This window comes from Theropithecus gelada, chromosome 14 (assembly GCF_003255815.1).
Source record: "Theropithecus gelada isolate Dixy chromosome 14, Tgel_1.0, whole genome shotgun sequence".
Classification (NCBI taxonomy): domain Eukaryota; kingdom Metazoa; phylum Chordata; class Mammalia; order Primates; family Cercopithecidae; genus Theropithecus; species Theropithecus gelada.
The window spans coordinates 8463099-8485405 of NC_037682.1; the positions used below are offsets into that span (position 1 = coordinate 8463099).

Below are 22307 nucleotides of genomic sequence, written 5' to 3' on the forward strand. Positions count from 1 at the left end.
AAGGCTCTTCTAGACCTGAATATGCTGCTGCCAACCTACCCCCAGACTGAAAATCTTAGCCAACCACTCCCCAGACCTTTGAGGCTCACCCTTGTGATGGCAGAGGTTGAGGTTAGTTTCCTCCGGGTCTTCTTTACTTTCCGGAGATCTTCGTCTTCATAGAACAAGTCCTAAGTGGGTACGGGGACAGAATGAGGGTGGGACACCCCAGGAGTTTCTTGGATGCTCCACGTGAGGGACCATGGAAAGTTACCTGCCCATGCAATGGATCATCGCTGCCTTCCTGTTCTGATGAGAAACTCTCTTCCTCTTCCTCAGAATAATTGTCAATATCAGGAGAACGATCTGCAACAGACACCTGAGTAAGATAACCTTGCAATGGGAAGATCTGGCCCAAGAGACTTCGATGGGCTGGAATCAATGGTTCTCTTTGGGGGAAACACAGCCAGGGTGGAGGGGAGGGCAGGGCCAAAGCCACATTTTACTTCCAGGGGTCTCTAAAGGTCTCTTGCCCAGGAACATTTCGGGCACTGTCTTGTTCAGCTTTCCCAGGATGGGCTGTAGGGTCTCCAGACGCTACATGCATCTTACCAGAGAGCTTGGATTTGATTCCCTCATGGTCGATGGGCTGGCTGGACAGAGAGTAGATCTTTATTTCTGCCACAGGCACAGAGACATCCTTCACGTTGCTGTGTAGGCCAAGCACCAGTGCGCCTTCATTAGGATGCTGCATCACCTAGGAGCAAGGGGAGGTGGTGGAGGCATGTTACTACAGAGGCACCTGGAGAAACGCAGCCACGGAACGCACAAGCCCCCCAGCAGCAACGGCATTCTGCTGATACATTTTCTTCCTCACTTTCAAATCCGTGTCTACTGTCCTACTGCTTCATGGTCTTACTTTTATTATTATTATTTTATTTTATTTTTTTTGAGACAGAGCCTCTCACTGTCACCCGGGTTGGAGTGCAGTGCCGCAATCTTGGCTCACTGCAACCTCTGCCTCCCAGATTCAAGTAATTCTCCTGCCTCAGGCTCCCAAGTAGCTGGGATTACAGGCGTCTGTCACCATGCTCAGCTAATATTTTTTTGCATCTTTAGTAGAGACAGGGTTTCACCATGTTGGCCAGGCTGGTCTCAAACTCCTGACCTCGTGATCTGCCCGCCTCGGCCTCCCAAGTGCTGGGATTACAGGTATAAGCCACTGCACCCAGCCTGTTTTTTTTATTATTATTAAAGACAAGGTCTCACTCTGTCACCCAGGCTGGCATGCAGTAGTGTGATCACAGCTCACTACAGTCTCGACCTCCCAGGCTCAAGTGATCCTCTCGCCTCAGCCTCAGTAGCTGAGACCACAGGCACACACCACCATGCCCAACTAATTTTTAAATTTTATGTAGAGATGGAGTCTCACTATGTTGCACAGGCTGATCTCAAACTCCTGGGCTCAAGCAATTCTCCCGCCTTGGCCTCCCAAAGTGCTGGGATTACAGGCATGAGCCACTGCACTTGGCCTAAGGTCTTAGCTTTAAAATTATCCCCAGAAGTGCTGGTCAGGGCCATGTGCTTAAAGATAACAATCACGATGGAAAATGGTTGCTTGGGCCAGGCGCAACGGCTCATGCCTGTAATCCCAGCACTTTGGGAGGCCGAGGCGGGCGGATCACAATGTCAGGAGATCGAGACCATCCTAGCTAACACGGTGAAACCCCATCTGTACTAAAAATACAAAAAATTAGCCAGGCATGGTGGCAGGCGCCTGTAGTCCCAGCTACTCGGGAGGGTGAGGCAGGACAATCGCTTGAACCCAGGAGGCACAGGTTGCAGTGAGTTGTGATCATGCCATTGCACTCCAGCCTGGGCGACAGAGCAACACTCCATCTAAAAAAAATTAATAATAAAATAAAATAAAATATAGAAAATGGTTGCTCGGCCAGGCACAGTAGTCTGTTCCTGCAATCCCAGCACTTTGGGAGGCTGAGGCGGGCAGACTGCTTGAGTCCAGGAGTTTCAGACCAGCCTGAGCAACATGGTGAAACCCTGTCTCTACTAAAAATAAAAAAATCAGCTTGGTGTGGTAGCACATGCCTATAGTTGCAGCTACTCAGGAGGCTGAGGTGGGACAATCACCTGAGCTCAGGAAGTCGAGGCTGTAGTGAGCTGTGATTGCACCACTGCATTCCAGCCTGGGTGACAGTGAGACTCTTATCTCAAAAAAAAAAAAAAAGAAAAAGAAAAAAGGAAGAAAGAAAAGAAAAAGAAAGAAGAAAGGGAGAAAGAAAGGGGGAGAGAGAGAGAGAAAGAAAAGAAAAGAAAGAAAGATGGAAAGAAAGAAAGAGAAAGAGAGAGAGAGGAGAGAGAGCAGGTGAGCGAGGGAGAGAGGGAGGGAAAGGAAAGAAAGGAAGAAAAAGGAAGGAAGGAAGGAAGGAAAGAAAGAAGGGAGGGAGGGAGGGAGGGAGGGAACAAAAGAAATAGTTGCTAATCTCTAGGACTAATTTTAGTGTAAGTCCTTTACAGAGAAACTTGCTCTTGAGTCTGGGTGAGGCCAGGCCTACAGGTGGTGGTCGCCTATCACTGGCAATAAGGAAAAGGAGCCCAGTCTACAGGGAATGGCAGAGCCTGGCGTAGCAGGGGCAGGGGGTGCTGGTGGGAATTCACTGCCCCTTGTCTCCACACTGACACAAACACTGACTGAGCAGGACAGAAAGACGGGCTGGGACTATCTCAAATTTTCTATCATGGACACAAAATTGTTCCTATTTAATTTATTAAAGTACAGAAATAATTTTAAAAATAGATCAGTGGCTGCTTTCTTCTTCCCGTTAGGGCTGAGAGGAACTGCCTGGCACCCAGGGAGCTTCACTAGTGAGTGCATGTATTGAGAATAATCATAGCCTGACTTCTTACCATTCCAAAAGGGAATCAGAAATATGGAGAAATAAAAGCTATAAAAAGCCATTGGGTTGGAACTGAAATTACCGATGCGTGCTCATGGTTAGACAGATCTGGACCTAGACCTGAAAGGAGCTGTGACGTGTGTGTAGACACGAGCACATGTGTGCATACAGACAGATCTCTCTTAGCTCTGTCTGCTCAGTGGGAGTAGATGACACCAAGTTGGGGACATGGGCACTCCTGGTACCCAGATCTTGGTTTCTGAACACCATTCTCCACTGAAAAGAACCAGGGCTCCTTGGAGAATCTGCTCATTCTGGGGCTGGGTCAGGTTTCGAAAGTACAAGATGAGCCTGAAATGTTTTGTACCAGAAAGTATGGCAGGATGTAAAGAATGATGAGATACAGTACAAAGGACTCGAAGCCGGCATGAAGGGGCTCCCACAGGCCAAACCTGACAAGTCTGTGCATCAAAATAAAAAAATGATAGTAGCAGATTCAGTCCCATCAAATAAAACAGGAATCCGCGGTCCATAACTGACACAAATAAATGAGAGCAAAGGAAAAGCACTATCTTACTACAGAAAGCCAATTAATGAGGCTGGGAGCAGTGGCTCACACCTGTAATCCCAGCAGTTTGGGAGGCCAAGGCAGGCGGATCACTTGAGGCGAGGAGTTCAAGACCAGCCTGGACAACATGGTGAAACCCCGTCTCTACTAAAAATACAAAAAAGTTAGCTGGGCCTGGTGGCGGGCCACTGTAATCCCAGCTACTCTGGAGGCTGAGGCAGGAGAATCGCTGGAACTCAGGAGGTGGAGTTTGCAGTGAGCAGAGATTGTGCCAGTGCACTCAAGCTTGGGTAATGAAGTGAGACTCCCTCTCAGGAAAAAAAAAAAAAGCCAATTAATAAATATGTAAGGAATGGTGGGATTAGAAATTCACTGTCTGGTAAGCATCAAAGTATAGTTATGACCAATTAAGGCAAGAATCATGAATAGATGCTAAAACCAGTAGGTGAAAATGTGATAAAGAAAAAGATAAGTTACCTACCTTTTTCTCCCCATAATATATTTATCTCCCCATAAAATATTTTTTTCCAGTAAGTAAAAATGCTTATTAATTAACTTTGTGGTGGAAAAACCCTGCAGACTCCATGTTAACCAAGTGATAATATCAGGCCGGGCACAGAGGCTCATGCATGTAATCCCAGCACTTTGGGAGGCAGAGGAGGGAGGATTGCTTGAGCCTAGGAGTTTGAGACCAGCCAGCCTGGACAACACAGCAAGACCTTGTCTCTTAAAAAAAAAAAAAAAAAAAAAAGAAAATAAAGGCTGGGCGCGGTGGCTTACACCTGTAATCTCAGGACTTTGGGAGGCCAAGGCAGGTGGATCACAAGGTCAGGAGATTGAGACCATCCTGGCCAACATGTGAAACCCAGTCTCTACTAAAAATACAAAAAAAAAAAAAAAAAAAATTAGCTGGGCATGGTGGTGCACGCTTGTAGTTCCAGCTACTCGGGAGGCTAAGGTAGGAGAATCACTTGAACCCAGGAGGTGGGGGTTACAGTGAGCCGAGATCATGCCACCACACTCCAGCCTGGCGACAGAGTGAGACTCTGTCTCAAAAAAAAAAAAAAGTAAAAATAAAAAAAAAATTTAAAAGTTAATATCCCCAGGAAAGGAACCAACTGACATCAGGTGCTGCCTAAGCTGCACTGAGAACAGAACACTTCTGTGGTAACGCTGCCAGAAACACACAGATGGAATCTAATCTTGAGGCAACATCAGGCTAACCTGGACTGAGGATTATTCAAGAAAGTAACCAGCCTGTGCGCTTAAAAAATGTCAAGGTCATGAAAGGTAAGCAAAACCTAGGAGCTGCTGCAGACTGAAGGGGACAAAGGACAAAGTGACATGCGGCACGTAATCCTAGATCAATCCCAGACCCATAAAGGGGATGGATCACTGAGACACTCAGCACAATTGGAACAGGGACTGTGAGTTAGATGGCAATCTTATCTCAATGTTAGTGTCCTGATCTTGATGGTGGCAGGGAGTTTAGACAGCAGAGTATTCTCATGTTAAGGAAGTTAACATGGCGCAGTATTAACGTGTAATGGGGCGTCGTGCCTGCAACTTACTCTCAGAAAGTTGGCTCAGAAAATAATACCTAACAATATGTCTATGAGGAGAGAATAAGAAATGTGGTAATATGTTAAAGAACTTGGATGAATCCACATATGGGAATTCTTCGTACTATTCTTGTAACTTTTCTGAAAGTTTGAAATTTTATGTAATTTTTTGAGCTTTACCTTTTTAAAAGTTAAAACTTTTCATGAAGGAAAAGTACTTGATAAAAACAAGTATATTCTGAATTTCCAACAAATAATTAACTTGTAAAATAGAATTAAGCACTTAGCCAGCAGGCTGGGAAAATTATCTGGAAGGCTCAAATGGCTGGGCTGGTGTCTCCCGTGGGCTCTGTGACTCAAAGGCCAACAGTCTGGAGACTGTGTTCCTCTCACCTCTGCCATGTTGATGAGTCCCACGGCCAAGGTCTTATAGCCCAAGATGGTCCGATTCTTGTAACGTTTTCTCCGTTGCAGCATGATCTGCAGCTTGTTGGCATCTCGCTTAAGGAAATGAGGGTACTATGAAATATAAAACACAGAGTCAAGGATGGTTAATGGGAAGCTGGGTCCTTGAGGGGTTCTAGAAGACATACAATCCTTCTGTGCTTCAATTCTTCCTGTCTGTAAAAGGGGACAATCAGGGTTGAAAGGAGAGCCATGAAGTTACTGCTGGTGGAACTGATTCAGCTTGGTGCCTGGCTTCCACGCCACGGCCCTGGGGTCCACACCCGTTCAGAAAACTGTCTCTTTCCTTGCCACTTTATCAGGTGTTTTCTCTGTGTGTTTCAATTCGGGCATGGAATTACTGGAATTATGATGAGAGGGACACCGACTAGGAGGGATAAGGAGTAGAGGGGAAGGACGGAGAACCCGATGTGGAGGCTGAAGGTGGCACGGTCCACGGGGGGTGCGAGGATCACTAAGGAGAGGTGATGGGGTGTAGCAGATGGCTAACAATTGTTAGCCAAGGCAGAGGAAGGGAAGGAGCCATGGTGCCTACCCAGGTTTCCACACCCTTACCGTGGATGGCTAAGGGGTTGCTTTGGCTCTCCAGGCCAGCCATAAACCTCCAGGTGACTTTTATTCATTCCCACCCAAGTTGGGGAATTGGGGCTCTGGGATAAAACAGTCTCTGGGTTAGCGGACTGTCTGGGGACTAGCCAGGATATAGCATCTTAGGGGCCTAAGATTAGGAGAGTCTCACCTGAAGGGAGAAGGTTAATTGGAGCTCTGTTTCCACCAGTCCACTAGCTGGAAGGACGATCTCGTTGGAGCGAAGAATTCTTTTTGAACCCTGAAACCGAGAAGAAAAGTCTGTTTGGCCAGGTGCAGTGGCTCATGCCAGTAATCCCAGCAGTTTGGGAGGCTGAGGCAGAAGGACTGCTTGGACTCAGGAGTTTGAGACTAGCCTGGGGCAACATAGTGAGACTCCTGTTTCTACAAAAAATAAAAAATTTGTCTGGGTGGGGGTACACATGCCTGTAGTCCCAGCTACTCAGGAGGCTGAGATGCGAGGATCACCTGAGCCTGGGAGTTCGAGCCTGCAGTGAGTCATGATCCTGCCACTGCACTCCAGCCTGGGTGACAGAGCGAGACCCTGTCTCAAATAATATTAATAATAAAAAGAAAAAAAAATCTGTCAAAGCTGTGTCACCAAAAATCAGACCAAAAGAAATACTATGTTTGCAAACAACTTCTAAACTCTACAAGCATTCTTTAAAAAAAAAAAAAATTAAATTTTATTTTTTTTTGAGACGAGTCTCATTCTGTCGCCCAGGTTGGACTGTAGTGGTGCGATCTCGGCTCACTGCAACCTCCGCCTCCTGGGTTCAAGCGATTCTCCTGCCTCAGCCTCCTGAGTAGCTGGGACTACAGGTGCCTGCCACAACGCCTGGCAAATTTTTTTTGTATTTTTAGTAGAGACGGGGTTTCACCATGTGCTGGCCTTGAACTCCTGACCTCAGATGATCAGCTCGCTTCAGCCTCCCAAAGTGCTAGGATTACAGGCATGGGTCACCACACCCGGTCCAAACATTCTTACCAGTCCAAATATTTCATGAATCCTTACTGTACTTATTTGAATCAAGCCTCTACCATAAGTCTGATTTTACATGTATGATGCTGTAGGGTGCATAAAGGGTTATCACAGCAAAATGATTTGTTAATGCCTGCAAGTTCCCAGCACTCCTGGGGAAGAGGCCGGTAGTGTCAGCCTCCAGGGTGTGTATGACCCTCCCTGCCCACCGTTCCTTTTTTTTTTTTCCCCCAAGAACTTCCTCTTTAACCTCCCCACCCTCCAAACCGAGTATTTGGGTTAGACAGCCCTCTTACTGCCATGTTGGTAGGGCTGGCCTCGAACTCCTGACTTCAAGTGATCCTCTCTCTGACTCCCCAGGCACACTGTCTTGTCTCTGGGCTTTTCATGTGCTTTTCTTCTCTTGTTGGATGCTTTTTTTGGCTTCTGAACACAAGTAACCAACTCATCTTTCAGATCTCAGCTGAATTTTTTTTTTTTCCCCCGGAACTTCCTCTTTAACCTCCCCTGCTCCAAACCTAATATTTGGGTTAGACAGCCCTCTTACTGCCAGTTACTGAATCTCACTAAACTTCAAGATCCATAAGACAAAGATATGTCTTGTTCAATATGATTCCCAGCACACAAATAAATGGTGTTGAATACATTTGTCTAAAAAAAATAAGCAGTTTAAAAATTAATACCAATAATAAAAAAACCCCACAACATCCAAAGTTGGTAAGGATGTGGTAGGATTTCCAAATTCATTCATTGTTGAAGCAAAGTAAATTACAGTAACCCTTTTAGAAAGTAGCCTGGCAAAAAAGAAACATTTCCATTCAAAAATTGTAATCCAAAACAATAAATTCTAAGGGCATGATTTTTATATATTATTTTCTTTTTTCCCCCTTGATCCCATGACCTTGGAGGGAATGGTTTTTTTCTTTTTCTTTTTTTTTTTTTAAAATAAAAAAAGAGACGAGGTCTCACTATGTTGCCCAGGCTGGTCTTTAACTTCTGAGCTCAAATAATCTTCCCACTTCAGCCTCCCAAAGTGCTAGAATTACAGGCCACCACACTGGGCCAGGAATGAGTTTTAAAAAGAAGAAAATCTGTAAACAAGGAGCTGTTCATTGAAACACGATTTTTACTATTTTTATTTTTTACTTGTAGAGATGGGGTGTTGCTATATTGCCCAGGTTGGTCTTGAACTCTTGGGCTCAAGCAATCCTACTGCCGTGGCCTCCCAAAGTGCTGGGATTACAGACTTGAGCCCCACACCCATCTCTGTTTATAATTGATGACAAGTTTTGAGCTGCTCATCTCTCGTCTTCGGCAAAGCTGTGATTACTCTGGGAATTGTTTCTGTTGAAATGGTACTATGCTGTGGTGCTGACCCTTAGGGGAAAATTCCACACATGGAAAAATGCCTCGGCCACTCATGAGGCCAAAATGAGACCAAGGAAGTAGAGCCCTGATGGTTATGTCATTCTATAGTGATGCTGCCTATCGGTAACGGCCACAGGGGGAAGGCTGGGTATAAAATCAGCAGAAGGCTGGGTGTGGTGGCGCCTGTAATCCCAGCACTTTGGGAGCCCAGGAATTCGAGACCAGCCTGAGCAAAACTGGGAAACCTCGTCTCTAAAAAAATACAAAAATTAGCCGGGCGTGGTGGTGTGCACTTGTAATACCAGCTACTCAGGAAGCTGAAGTGGGAGAATCGTTTGAGCCTAGAAGGCAGAGGTTGCAATAAGCCAAGATCATGCCGGGCGCGGTGGCTCACGCCTGTAATCCCAGCACTTTGGGAGGCTGAGGTGGGCAGATCACGATGTCAGGAGATCGAGACCATCCTGGCTAACACGGTGAAACCCCGTCTCTACTAAAAATACAAAAAAATTTAGCCAGGCGTGGTGGCGGGTGCCTGTAGTCCCAGCTACTCTGGAGGCTGAGGCAGGAGAATGGCGTGAATCCGGGAGGCGGAGCTTGCAGTAAGCCAAGATCACGCCACTGCACTCCAGCCTGGGGGTCAGAGCAAGACTCCCGTCTCAAAAATAATAATAATAATAATAATAATAATAAATAATAAGCCAAGATCATATCATTGCACTCCAGCCTGGGCAACAGAGCGAGACCCTGTCTCAAAAAACAACAACAAAAATAAAATAACAGCAGAAGCACAGTCAGCCCACACACAGGCCAGGGCCTCAGGACTCCCGGAAGCTCGAGCGCTACAGTGGCAACTGAAGACTGAATGCATCAAATAAACTATAAAAAGCAAAACTGACAGCCACTCTCTCCCACAAGACTTTCCACACATTTATGAGATTCATGCCACAACTGGAAATTTGAGCACTGATTTCGTGATATTAAGGTTTTTGTTTTGTTATTTTAGAGTCTTGCTCTGTTGAGTAGGCTGGAGTACAGTGGCGTGATCTCGGCTCACTGCAGTTTCCACCTCCCAGGTTCAAGTGACTCTCTTGCCTCAGCCTCCCAAGTAGCTGGGATTATAGGTGCATGCCATCACGCCCGGCTAATTTTTGTAGTTTTAGTAGAGACGAGGTTTTATAATGTTGGCCAGGCTGGCCTTGAACTCCTGATCTCAAGTTATCCACTTGTCTTGGCCTCCCAAAGTGCTGGGATTATAGGCGTGAGCCACCGTGTCTGGCCAAGGTGTGATAATGGTATTGTGGTTTTGTTTAAAAATACTGCCTACATTTTTTAATTACATATTGGAATATTTGTGGGTGAAATGTTATGATGTATGGATTACCTCAAAATAACACTGGTGAAGGGAAACAGATGGGGACACAGATGAAACAAGACTGGCGATGAGTTGATAACCATTACAGCTTGGAAAGGGGATCGAGGGAATTGTAAACTACTCTACTTTTGCATGTTTGAATTTTTTCCAAAATAAAAGTTGAAAAAAGTAATGAGTGCTTAGGGTTCTTTTCAGATTTCTCGGCTCAGAGCATATATTCATAGAATATGAAGGCCTTAGGGCCTGGTCCTGGCTCTTCCCTCTGCCTGGAAGGCTCTTCTTCCAGATACCTGAACGGCCCTCACCTCCCTCAAAGTCTTTAGGTAAAAGACATCTTCTCAACCAGGTCTACCGTGACCACCGTAGGGAATCTGTTAACTTCCTCCACCCCAGCCCTCTCCATCCCCTTTATCTTATTTATTGTCACTATCAGACATCACCTTCCAATAGCAGTAGCCTCATTATACGATCATATTAACTATCACCACCCAAGTATGTGCTCTAAATACCTGTAAAACTTTCTATCCCAAATTCACTATCTGAATTTCAAACTCGCTAGAAGGAATCTGCGTGTGCAGGTAGCAGGATGCAGAGTGCAGTGTATCACGGGATCACAGCCAGGTCCGGCCCTTTCAAGCATGGTGCACTACTGTCCTTGTCTTTCCTACCCTTCCCCAAGGGTTTAGCTTTCATGGGTTCCAGTATTTGCTTCTTCCAGGTGCCTGGGGCACTACCAACCAGGGTCCAATTTCAAAATTATTTTTAATATACTTTTGTATCATTTGTTTATCTATATAACAGTATATCTTCATTTGCAGTATAGAAGCAAAACCATTTATATCTAAATATTAAAGTAACATTATAGCACATTAAAATATTTATTAATATTAATATATTTTTAAAATTAGGTTACAGGTGTTTTATTACTATTATTCTGAGACGGAGTCTCACTATGTTGCACAGGCTATAGTACAGTGGCACAATCTTGACTTACTGTAACCTCTGCCTCCCAGGCTCAAGTGATTCTCCTGCCTCAGCCTCCCAAGTGGCTGGCACTACAGGAGTGTGCCACAACGCCCAGCTAATTTTCACATTTTTAGTAGAGATGGGGTTTCACCATGTTGCCCAGGCTCATCTTGAACTGCTGACCTCAGGTGATCCACCTGCCTTGGCCTCCCAAGTGCCGGGATTTACAGGCACGAACCACTGCGACTAGCCAGGTTACTGGTGTTTTAAATGCTTTTTATTTAAACCAAAAATTCTTTTCATATAGATGTTTAACAGTATTGTTGCTGGGTGTGGTGGCTCACATCTATAATCCCAGCACTTAAGGAGGCAGAAGTGGAAGGATAGCTTGAGCCCAGGAGTACAAGGGCTGCCTGGGCAACATAGTGAGATCCCATTCTCGAAAAAAAAAAATTAAGAGTATTATAGTGATATTTGAGGAAACTGGTTGGGGTTTCTTGGATGTCTGAAGAATAACTGTTATTTTTCATTTATTCTTTATTTCAATTTTTTAATTAATAATTTTTATGGGTATATAGTAGGTATATTTATTAAGTACATAAGACATTTTGATCAGGCATACGACATGTAATAATCACATCAGGTTATATGGAGTCCATCACCTCAAGCATTTATCATTTATTTATGTTACAAATATTCCAATTATACTTTCAGTTTTAAATGTACTATAAATTAACATTGACTGTAATTGCTCTGTTGCACTATAAAATATCACAGATCTTTAAAACACTTTAAAAAAATTTTATAATTAAAAAATTTTTTTGGCTGGGCGTGGTGGCTCATGCCTGTAATCCCAGCACTTTGGGAGGCCGAGGCGGGTGGACCACCTGAGGTCAGGAGTTCAAGACCAGCCTGGGCAACATGGTGAAATCCCGTCTCTAACTAAAAATACAAAAATTAGCTGGGCATGGTTGTGCGTGCCTGTAATCCCAGCTACTTGGGAGGCTGAGGCAGAAGAATAACTTGAACCTGGGAGGTGCAGGTTGCAGTGAGCTGAGATTGTGCCATTGCATTGCAGCCTAGGTGACAAGAGCGAAACTCCGTCTCAAAAAAAAAAAAAAAAGGTTTTAAAAAATAGAGATGGGGCCAGGCGTGATGGCTCACGCCTGTAATCCCAGCACTTTGGGAGGCAAAGGTGGGCGGATCAGGAGGTCAGGAGATCGAAACCATCTTGGGTAACATGGTGAAACCCTGTCTCTACTAAAAATACAAAAAATTAGCCAGGCGTGGTGGTGGGCGCCTGTAGTCCTAGCTACGCAGGAGGCTGAGGCAGGAGAATGGTGTGAACCCGGGAGGCGGGGCTTGCAGTGAGCCAAGATCGTGCCACTGCACTCCAGCCTGGGCAACAGAGCGAGACTCTGTCTCAAAAAAAAAAAAAAAAAAGAGATGGGGTTTCACTACAGTGCTCAGGCTGCTCTCAAACTACTGGACTCAAGGGATCTTCCCACCTCAGCCTTCCAAAGTGCTAGGGTTACAGGCGTGAGCCACCATGCTTGGCCAGATACCAGATCTTACTCATTCTATGTTTTTGTATCCATTAACTATCGTCGGCCGGGCGCGGTGGCTCAAGCCTGTAATCCCAGCACTTTGGGAGGCTGAGGCGGGTGGATCACGAGGTCAGGAGATCGAGACCATCCTGGCTAACATGGTGAAACCCCGTCTCTACTAAAAATACAAAAAACTAGCCGGGCGTGGTGGCGGGCGCCTGTAGTCCCAGCTACTCGGAGGCTGAGGCAGGAGAATGGCGTGAACCTGAGAGGCGGAGCTTGCAGTGAGCCGAGATCGCGCCACTGCACTCCAGCCTGGGTGACACAGCGCGAGACTCTGTCTCAAAAAAAAAAAAAAAAAAAAAAAAAAAAAAAACTATCGTCACAGCCCCACTGCCCGTACAAACCTGTGGTAACCATCATTAGACTATCTCCATGACTTTAATTTTTAACTCCCAGAAGTAAGTGAGAGCATTCAAAGTATGTCTTTCTGTGCCTGGCTTATTTAACATAATATCCTCCAGTTCCATCCACGTTATTGCAAATGACAGGACCTCATTCTTTTTTATGGCTGCATAGTACTCCATTATGTGTATGTACCATTTTCTTCATCAATTTATCTGTTGACGGACACTTAGGTGCTTCCAAATCTTGGCTATTGTGAATAGTGCTACATGGGACTATTTTGGTTTTTTGAGGAACCTCCATACTATTTTCCATATTCACTGTACTAATTTACATTCCTACCAACAGTGTATGAGGGTTCCCTTTTCTCTACATCCTCACCAGCATTCACTATTGCCTGTCTTTTGGATAAAAGCCATTTAAACCAGGGTGAGATGATATCTCATTGTAGTTTTGATTAGCATTTCTCTGATAATCAATGATGTTGCACACCCTTTCATATGCCTGTTCATCATTTGTAGGTCTTCTTTTGAGACATGTCTATTCAGATCATTTGCCCATTTCTTAATAGGATTATTAGATATTTTCCTGAGTTGTTTGAGCTCCTTATATATTCTGGTTATTAATCCCTTGTCAGATGGACAACGGATCCCTTGTCGGCCTCTCAAAGTGCTGGGATTACAAACATGAGCCACTACACCTGGCCCAGAAGCTTTTTAACTTGATGTGATCCCATATGTCCATTTTTGCTTTGGTTGCCAGTGCTGGGTATTACACAAGAAATCTCTGCCCAGATCAATTTCCTAGAGAGTTCCTCCAATGTTTTATTTTTATTATTTTAGTGGCCAAAGCAGTTGGAAAAATGTTTTCTTTTAGTAGTGTCATAGTTTCAGGTATTAGATTTAAGCATCCAGTCAATTTTTATCTGATTTTTGTATATAGTGAGAGATAAGAGTCTAGTTTCATTCCTCTGCATGTGGATATCCAGTTTTTCCAGCATCATGTATTGAGGAGATTGTCCTTTCCCCAATATACGCTCTTGGCACCTTTGTTGAAAATTAGTTCACTGTAGATGTATAGATTTATTGCCAGATTCTCTATTCTCTTCCATTGGTGTAGGTGTTTGTTTTTATGCCAGTACCAGGCTGTTTTGGTTACTATAGTTCTGTAGTATAATTTGAAGTCAGATAATGTGATTTCTCTAGGTTTCTTCTTTGTGCTCAGGATGGCTTTGGCTATTCTGGGTCTTCTGTGGTTCCATATACATTTTAGGATTGTTTTTTCTATTTCTGTGAAGGATGTCATTGGTATTTTGATAGGGATTGCACTGAATCTGTAGATTGCTTTGGGTGGTATGGACATTTTAACAATATTGATTCTTCCAATCCATGAATATGGAATATCTTTCCACTTTTTGTGTCCTTTTAAATTTCTTGCATCAATGTTTTACAGTTTTTAATATAGACATCTTTCACTTCTTTGGTTAAGTTTATTCCTAGGTATCCTATTTTACTTGTAGCTCTTGTAAATGGGATTACTTTCTTGATTTCTTTTTCAGATTGTTCACTGTTGACATATAGAAATACTACTGATTTCTGTATGTTGATTTAGTATCCTGCAACTTCACTGATTTTATCAGTTCTACTAGTTATTTTGTGAAGTGTAGGTTTTTCCACATATAAGAGCATATCATCTGCAAACAAGGATAATTTGACTTCTTCCTTTCCAATCTGGATGCCTTTATTTCTTTCACTTGCCTGACTGCTCTAGTTAGGACTTCTAGTTATTATAATGAATAACAGTGGTGAAAGTGGGGATCCTTGTCTTGTTCCAGATCTTAAAGGAAAGGCTTTCAGTTTTTTTCTCCGTTCAGTCTGATACAAGCTATGGGTCTGTCACATACAGTTTTTATTGTGTTGAGGTATGTTTCTTTCATATCCATTTTTTGAGGATTTTTATCATGAAGGCTTGTTGAATTTTATCAAATGCTTTTTCAGAAAAAAAAATATATACATATATATATGTGTGTATATATACATTCCCTCCCACCAGAGATGAGGTTTTGCCATGTTGCCCAGGCTGGTCTCAAACTCTTGGCCTCAAGCGATCTACCTACCTTGGCCTCTCAAAGTGCTGGGATTACAGGCGGGAGCCACAATGCCCAGCCATTCAGCATCAATTGAGATTATCACATGGGTTTTGTCCTTCATTCTGTTGATATGATGTATCACATTAATTGATTTGTGTATGCTGAACCATCCTTGCGCATCCCCGGGATCTCCGTTGGTCATGATGAATGATGTTTTTAATGTGTTGCTGAACTCTGTTTGCTAGTATTTTCTTGACGATTTTTGCATTAATGTTAATCAGAGATACTGCCCTGTTACTTTCTTTGGTTTTGGTATCAGGGGAATACTGGTCTCACAGATTGAGTCTGGAAGTATTCTCTATGTTTTGGAATAGTTCTTCTTAAATGTTTGGTAACATTCAGTAGTGAAGCTAACAAGGCCTGGGCTTTTGTTTGCTGGGAGACTATGTTGATGGCATCTAGCTATTTTTTTTTTTTTGGTTACTGGTCTATTCAGGTTTTGAATTTTTTCATGGTTCAATCTTGGTAGGCTGTATCTTCCCTGGAATTTATCCATTTCTTCTAGGTTTTCCAGTTTATTGGTATACAGCTGCTCATAGCAGCCACTAATGATCCTTTGAATTTCTGCAATGTCAGTCGCCTCTTTTTTCATCTCTGATTTATTTGTGTCTTCTCTTTTTCTTAGTTGGTCTGGCTAAAGGTTTGTCTATTTTGTCTTCTCAAAAAACAACTCTTTGGCCGGGTATGATGGCTCATGCCTGTAATTCCAGCACTGAAGGCCAAGGCAAGCGGATCACCTGAGGTTGGGAGTTTGAGACCAGCCTGGCAAATAAGGTGAAACCTCGTCTCTACTAAAAATACAAAAATTAGCCATCATGGTGGTGCACGCCTGTAATCCCAACTACTTGGGAGGCTGAGGCAGGAGAATCACTTGAACCTGGGAGGCAGAGGTTGCAATGAGCTGACATTGCACCACTGTACTCCAGCATGGGTGACAGAGCAAGACTCCATCTCAAAAACAAAACAAAACAAAACACACACAAAAATCCAAAAGTTGTTTTGTTGATTTTTTTTTTTTCAAATTTATTTATTTCTGCTATGATGTTCATTATTTCTTTTCTTCTACTAATTTGGGGTTTGGTTTGCTCTTGCTTTTCTAGTTCTTTAAGAAGCATCATTAGGTTATTTGAAGTTTTTCTTCTTTTTTGATGTAGGCACTTAGCTATGAACTTCCCCCTTGGTACTGCTTTTGATGTATCCCATAGGTTTTGATATGTTATGTTTCCATTATCATTTGTTTCAAGAAAATTTCAGTTTCCTTCTTAATTTATTCATTGATCCACTGGTCATTTAGGAGCATATGGTTTAATTCCATGTGTGTGTATTGCTTTCGAAATTCCTTGTTACTGATTTCTAGTTTTATTCCATTATGGTCAGGGAAGATGCTTGATATTATTTCAACTTTTTTTTTTTTTTTTTGAGACAGAATCTCGCTCTGTTGCCCAGGCTGGAGTGCAGTGGCACAATCTCCGCTCACTGCAACCTCCACCTCCAGGATTCAAGCAATTCTCCTGCCTCAGCCTCCTGAGTAGCTGTGACTACAGGCGCCTGCCACCACACCCAGCTAATTTTTGTATTTTTAGGAGAGATGGGGTGTCACCATGTTGGCCAGGATGATCTTGATCTCTTGACCTCGTGATCCACCCACCTTGGCCTCCCAAAGTGCTGGGATTACAGGCGTGAGTCACCATGCCTGGCCTCAACTTTTTTTTTTTAATGTTTTAAGACTTGTTTTGTGACCTAACATATGGCCTATCCTTGAGAATGATCCACCACGTGCTAAAGAAAAAAAAAAGTGTATTCTGCAGCCATTGGAAGAAATGTTCTGTAAATATCTATTAGGTCCATTTGGCCTATAGTGCAGTTAAGTCTGATGTTTCTTAGTTTATTTTGTCTGGATAATCTGTCCAATGCTGAAAGTGGGGTGTTAAAGTCTCTAGCTATTGTTGTACTGGAGTCTAACACTCTCTTTAGCTCTAATAATATCTGATTTATATATCTGGGTGCTCCAGTGTTAGGTGCATATATATTTACAATTGTTATATCCTCTTGCTGAGTTGACCCCTTTATCGTTATATAATGACCTTGTCAATTTTTACAATTTTTGTCTTGAAATCTATTTTGTCTGATGTAAGTAGAGCTATGCCTACTCTCTCTTTTTTTTTTTTTTTGGTTTCCATTTGCACAGAGTATATTTTTCCAACCCTTTATTTTTAGTCTCTATGTGTCTTTACAGGTCAAGCGTGTTTCTCGTAGGCAACAGATGTTTGGGTCATGTTTTTGTTTTTGTTTTTCTGAGACAGCATCTCACTCTGTTGCCCAAGGTAGAGTGCACTGGCACAATCATAGCTCATTTTAGCCTTAACCTCCTGAGCTCCAGTGATCCTCCTACCTCAGACTCCTGAGTAGGTCTACCACTACACCCAGCTAATTTTTCAAATTCTTTGTAGACACAGGATTCCACTATGTTGCCCAAGCTGGTCTCAAACCCCTGGGCTCAAGCAATATTTTCGTCTCAGCCTCCCAAAGTGCTGGGATTATAGGCATGAGCCACTGTGCCTAGCTGGGTCCTGTTTTGTTTTGTTTTTTTGAGACAGAGTCTTGCACTGTTGCCTGGGCTGGAGTGCAGTGGTGCAATCTGGGTTCACTGCAACCTCCGCCTCCCAGATTCGAGCAATTCTCCTGCCTCAGCCTCCCGAGTAGCTGGGATTACAGGCGTGCACCACCACACCAAGCTAATTTTTTGTATTTTTAGTACAGATGGGGTTTCACCATGTTGGCCAGGCTGGTCTTGAAATGCTGACCTCGTGATTGGCCCACCTTAGCCTCCCAAAGTGCTGGGATTACAGGCATGAGCCACCATGCCCAGCTGGGTCTTGTTTTCTAATGCATTCAACTACTCCATGTCTTTTGATTGCAGAATTTTGTCCATTTATATTCAATGTTATTATTGATAAGTAAGGACTTACTATTGCCATTTTGTTATTTGTTTTCTGGTTGTTTTGTGGTCTTCCTTCCTTCTTTCCTTCTTGTCTTTCTTTTTGTGAAAGTGATTTTCTCGGATGGTATGTTTTAATTTCTTGCTTTTTATTTTTTTGCTTTTTGTGTATCTGTTACAGGGTTTTTTGATTTGCGGTTACCATGAGGCTTGCAAATAACATCTTACAACCCATCATTAAAAACTGAATGGTAACTTAACTCTGATTGCAAAAACAAAAAATAAAGAAGCAAAGAGAAAACCAATAAAAACTCTACACTTCAACTTCATCCCACCTCCCTCTTTTTTTTTTTTTCTTTTTGGAGATAGAGTCTTGCTCTTTTGCCAAGGCTGGAGTGCAGTGGTGCCATCTTGGCTCACTGCAACCTCTGCCTCATGGGTTCAAGTGATTCTCCTGCCTCAGCCTCCTGAGTAGCTGGGATTACAGGCATGTGCCACCATGCCTGGCTAATGTTGTATTTTTTGTAGAGACAGGGTTGCACTATGTTGGCCAGGCTGGTCTCGAACTCCTGACCTCAGGTGACCCAGCTACCTCAGCCTCCCAAAGAGCTGGGATTATAGGCATGAACTGCACCTGGCCCATAGTTATTATTTTTGATAGGCTCATCTTTTAGTCTTCCTACTCAAAATATGAGTAATTTACACACCACAATTATAGTGTTGTAATATTCTGTATTTCTTATTTTTCCCATTTAAATAATAAAATATAGGCTTCTGCCATCCAACATATTTTCAGGAATGGATTAGATTTTAAGGAATGTGGCTGGATACGGTGGTTCACACCTGTAATCCCAGCGCTTTGGGAGGCCAAGGTGGGTGGATCATTTGAGGTCAGGAGTTTGAGACCAGCCTGACCAACATGGTGAAACCCCATGCCTACTAAAAATCCAAAAATTAGTGAGGTGCGGTGGTGCACACCTGTAATCCCAGCAATCTGGGAGGCTGAGGCAGGTGAATCATTTGAACCCGGGAGGCGGAGGGTGCAGTGAGCTGAGATCGTGCCATTGCACTCCAGCCTGGGCAACAAGAGTGAAACTCCATCTCATAAAATAAAACAAAATTTTTAAGGAATGCCTACATATAATTTTCTCGTTTATTTTGTTTATTGTTTCTTTCCTTTTACTATAATAATTCTCAAATTTTTGGCCTCAGGACCTTTTTACACTCTTTTTTTTGAGACGTAGTCTCGCTCTGTCGCCCAGGCTGGAGTGCAGTGGCGCGATCTCTGCTCACTGCAAGCTCCGCCTCCCGGGTTCACGCCATTCTCCTGCCTCAGCCTCCCAAGTAGCTGGGACTACAGGCGCCCGCCACTATGCCCAGCTAATTTTTTGTATTTTTAGTAGAGATGGGGTTTCACCATGTTAGCCAGGATGGTCTCGATCTCCTGACCTCGTGATTTGCCCACCTCAGCCTCCTGAAGTGCTGGGATTACAGGCATGAGCCACTGTGCCTGGCCCTTTTTACACTCTTAGAAAGAATCCCAAAAAGCTTTTGTGTATGTAGATATATCTATTAATATTTTGTTTATGTAGGTTTATCTATCAATAGTCACCACATTATGAATTAAAACAGATATTTTAAAATATTTATTAATCCATTTAAAATTAACAATAAACCTATTATGTGTTTATATACAAAGTTTTAAAACGAAAAATATGTTCCCGAAACAAAAATAATTTAGTGAGAAGACATAGTTTTTTTAAAAAATCATAGCTTTACTGGGATATAATTCAAATACCATACAATTCACCCATTTAAAGTGTACAATTCAATGGCTTTCAGTATGTTTAGAGCTGTGCAACCATCGCCACAGTCAGTGCCAGAACATTCTCATCATTCAACAAGGAAACCTCATATTCTTTAATTATCACCCTCCCCAGTCTGCCCATCTCCCACCCTAACCCCTGGCAACTACAATCTACTTTCTGACCCTAAGGATTTGCCTATTTCATATAAATGGAATCATACAATATGTGGCCTTTTGTGTCTTGCTTCTTTGACTTAGCATCACGTTTTCAAGGTTCATCCATCTGGAGCATGGATATACTTCATTCTTTTTTATTGCCAAATAGTATTCCGGAGCTGTATGACTAGACCACATTTTATTTATCCATTGATCAGCTGATGGACTTGTATTGTTTCTACTTTTTAGCTTGTGAATAATTCTGTTATGAACATTTGCATGTTAGATTTTTTGTGTTTTCTTTTTATTTATTTATTTATTTATTTATTTTATTTTTTGTGTTTTCATTTCTCTTGGGGACATACCTAGGAGTAGAATTGCTAAGTCATATATGGTTACTCTGATATGGTTACTCTGTCTTTAACCTTTTGAGAACCAGGCATGGCCGGGCGCGGTGGCTCAAGCCTGTAATCCCAGCACTTTGGGAGGCCGAGACGGGCGGATCACGAGGTCAGGAGATCGAGACCATCCTGGCTAACACGGTGAAACCCCGTCTCTACTAAAAAGTACAAAAAACTAGCCGGGCGAGGTGGCGGCGCCTGTAGTCCCAGCTACTTGGGAGGCTGAGGCAGGAGAATGGCTCGAACCCGGGAGGCGGAGCTTGCAGTGAGCTGAGATCCGGCCACTGCACTCCAGCCCGGGCGACAGAGCGAGACTCCGTCTCAAAAAAAAAAAAAAAAAAAAAAAAAAAAAGAGAGAGAACCAGGCATGGTGGCACAAGCCTATAATCCCAGCACTGGGAGGTCGAGGCGGGAGGATTGCTTGAGGCCAGGAGTTTGAGACCAGCCTGGGCAACACAGCAAGACCTTGTCTCTAAAATAAAAACAAAAGCAAAACAAAACAACACAGTGGCTGCATTATTTTACATTCCCAACAGCAGTGTATGAGGGAGATGGCATAGTTTTACATTTCTGTAAATCTTTTTAATGAATGACTTAATAGAAAACAACTAGATTCTCATTCCTATTTTTGTACTCAATGTGTTGCAAAACTAGTTTGGTTGAGTATATGCAGAAAATCCAGACTCAAAGTGATCTATAGCTGGAAGAAAGAGGAGCATTTTAACAGCCTTTCTAGACAACTGTGGAATTTTTTATTTATTTTTATTTTTTATTTTTAGAGACAAGGTCTCGTTCTGTTGCCCAGGGTGGAGTGCAGTGGTGTGATTATAACTTATGGTAAACTTGAACTCCTGGGCTTAGGCAATCCTCCTGCCTCAGCCTCCCAAATAGCTGGGACTGCAGGCATACGCCACCATGCCCAGATAGTTTTTATTTTTGGTAAAGATGGGGTTTTGCTGTGTTGCCCAGGATGGTCTCGAACTCCTGGGCTTGAGCAATCCTCTCACTTGGCCTCCCAAAGTGCTGGGATTACAGGTATAAGCCATCGTGACCAGCCAGTTGTGGACTATTTTCCTTTGATACTATACCATTAACTCTCTAAGTGGTAGTTTCTTCAAGATTAGTTGCAAAGTAAAAATTTTTTTTCCAAAGGAGAATTTTAAATAATATCAATAAGACTTTCATACTCTCATATGTTAAAATCCAATTAATAGAAAAAGAATGTTAATGAAAACACTAGGAAATCTGAAGTCTAATTTAGTTAATAGTATCATACCAATGATAATTTCTTAGTTTTGATAAATGTACCATGTTTAAGAGAGATGTTAACATTGGGAGAAGCTGGATGGGTATACAGGAACTCTTTAGACTATCCCTGCATCTCTTGGGTATATTTAAAATTATTTTAAAATAGAAAGTTAAAAACCTAATCCACTGGTCTATTTTGTTCTTTGAAAGGATCTTTTATCCAGCATGATTTTGTAACCTTATGCATTAGTCATTTAGAAAATATTCAAATGTTATATATTATACAATATAAAAAACTCAAAATCTTTAATATCACTTCTGATTTCTTCAGAAAAGTCTTTAAGAACTGGGAAGCTTTTAAGCTTTCAGTGACAGAAACAAGTTTTCCAAAATTCTAATTTTCACTTAAAAGCTCAAATTTTGGCCAGATGTGGTAGCTCATGCCTGTAATCCCAGCACTTTGGGAGGCCAAGGTGGGCAGATTACCTGAGGTCACGGGTTCGAGATCAACCTGGGCAACATGGTGAAACCCCATCTCTACCAAAAATACACAAATTAGCTGGGCGTGGTGGTGGGCACCTGTAGTCCCAGCTACTCGGGAGGCTGATGCAGGAGAATCGCTTGAACCCAGGAGATGGAGATTGCAGTGAGCCAAGATCACGCCACTGAACAGGGCAAGACTCTGTCTCAAAAAAAAAAAAAAAAAAAAAAAAAGGAATTTTATTTATCATTGGCAACCAAAACTAAGTTGTTTTCCTTGAATTGATAGGGTAACTCTGTTCATTTTTAAGAAAACACTTTCCAAACACCTGAGTCTAAATAACCTGTTTGTCTATAAGTCCCTCTTTGAAGTAAAAATGGTGTTCATGAAAAAAAGCAGCTACTGTAGTT

General features: G+C 42.7%; 1 protein-coding gene across 1 annotated transcript in view; it reads right to left on the bottom strand.

Annotated features, from left to right (window-relative positions):
* Positions 1-22307, bottom strand: part of PACS1 (phosphofurin acidic cluster sorting protein 1) — a 171532-nt gene that overhangs the window by 28139 nt on the left and 121086 nt on the right. Inside the window, exons 3-7 of the mRNA XM_025356379.1 lie at positions 6229-6318; positions 5418-5543; positions 592-736; positions 254-345; positions 90-170 (exon numbers count right to left, since the gene is read on the bottom strand). Coding sequence (XP_025212164.1) covers positions 90-170; positions 254-345; positions 592-736; positions 5418-5543; positions 6229-6318 — 534 coding nt within the window. The remainder of the gene's footprint in view (positions 1-89; positions 171-253; positions 346-591; positions 737-5417; positions 5544-6228; positions 6319-22307) is intronic.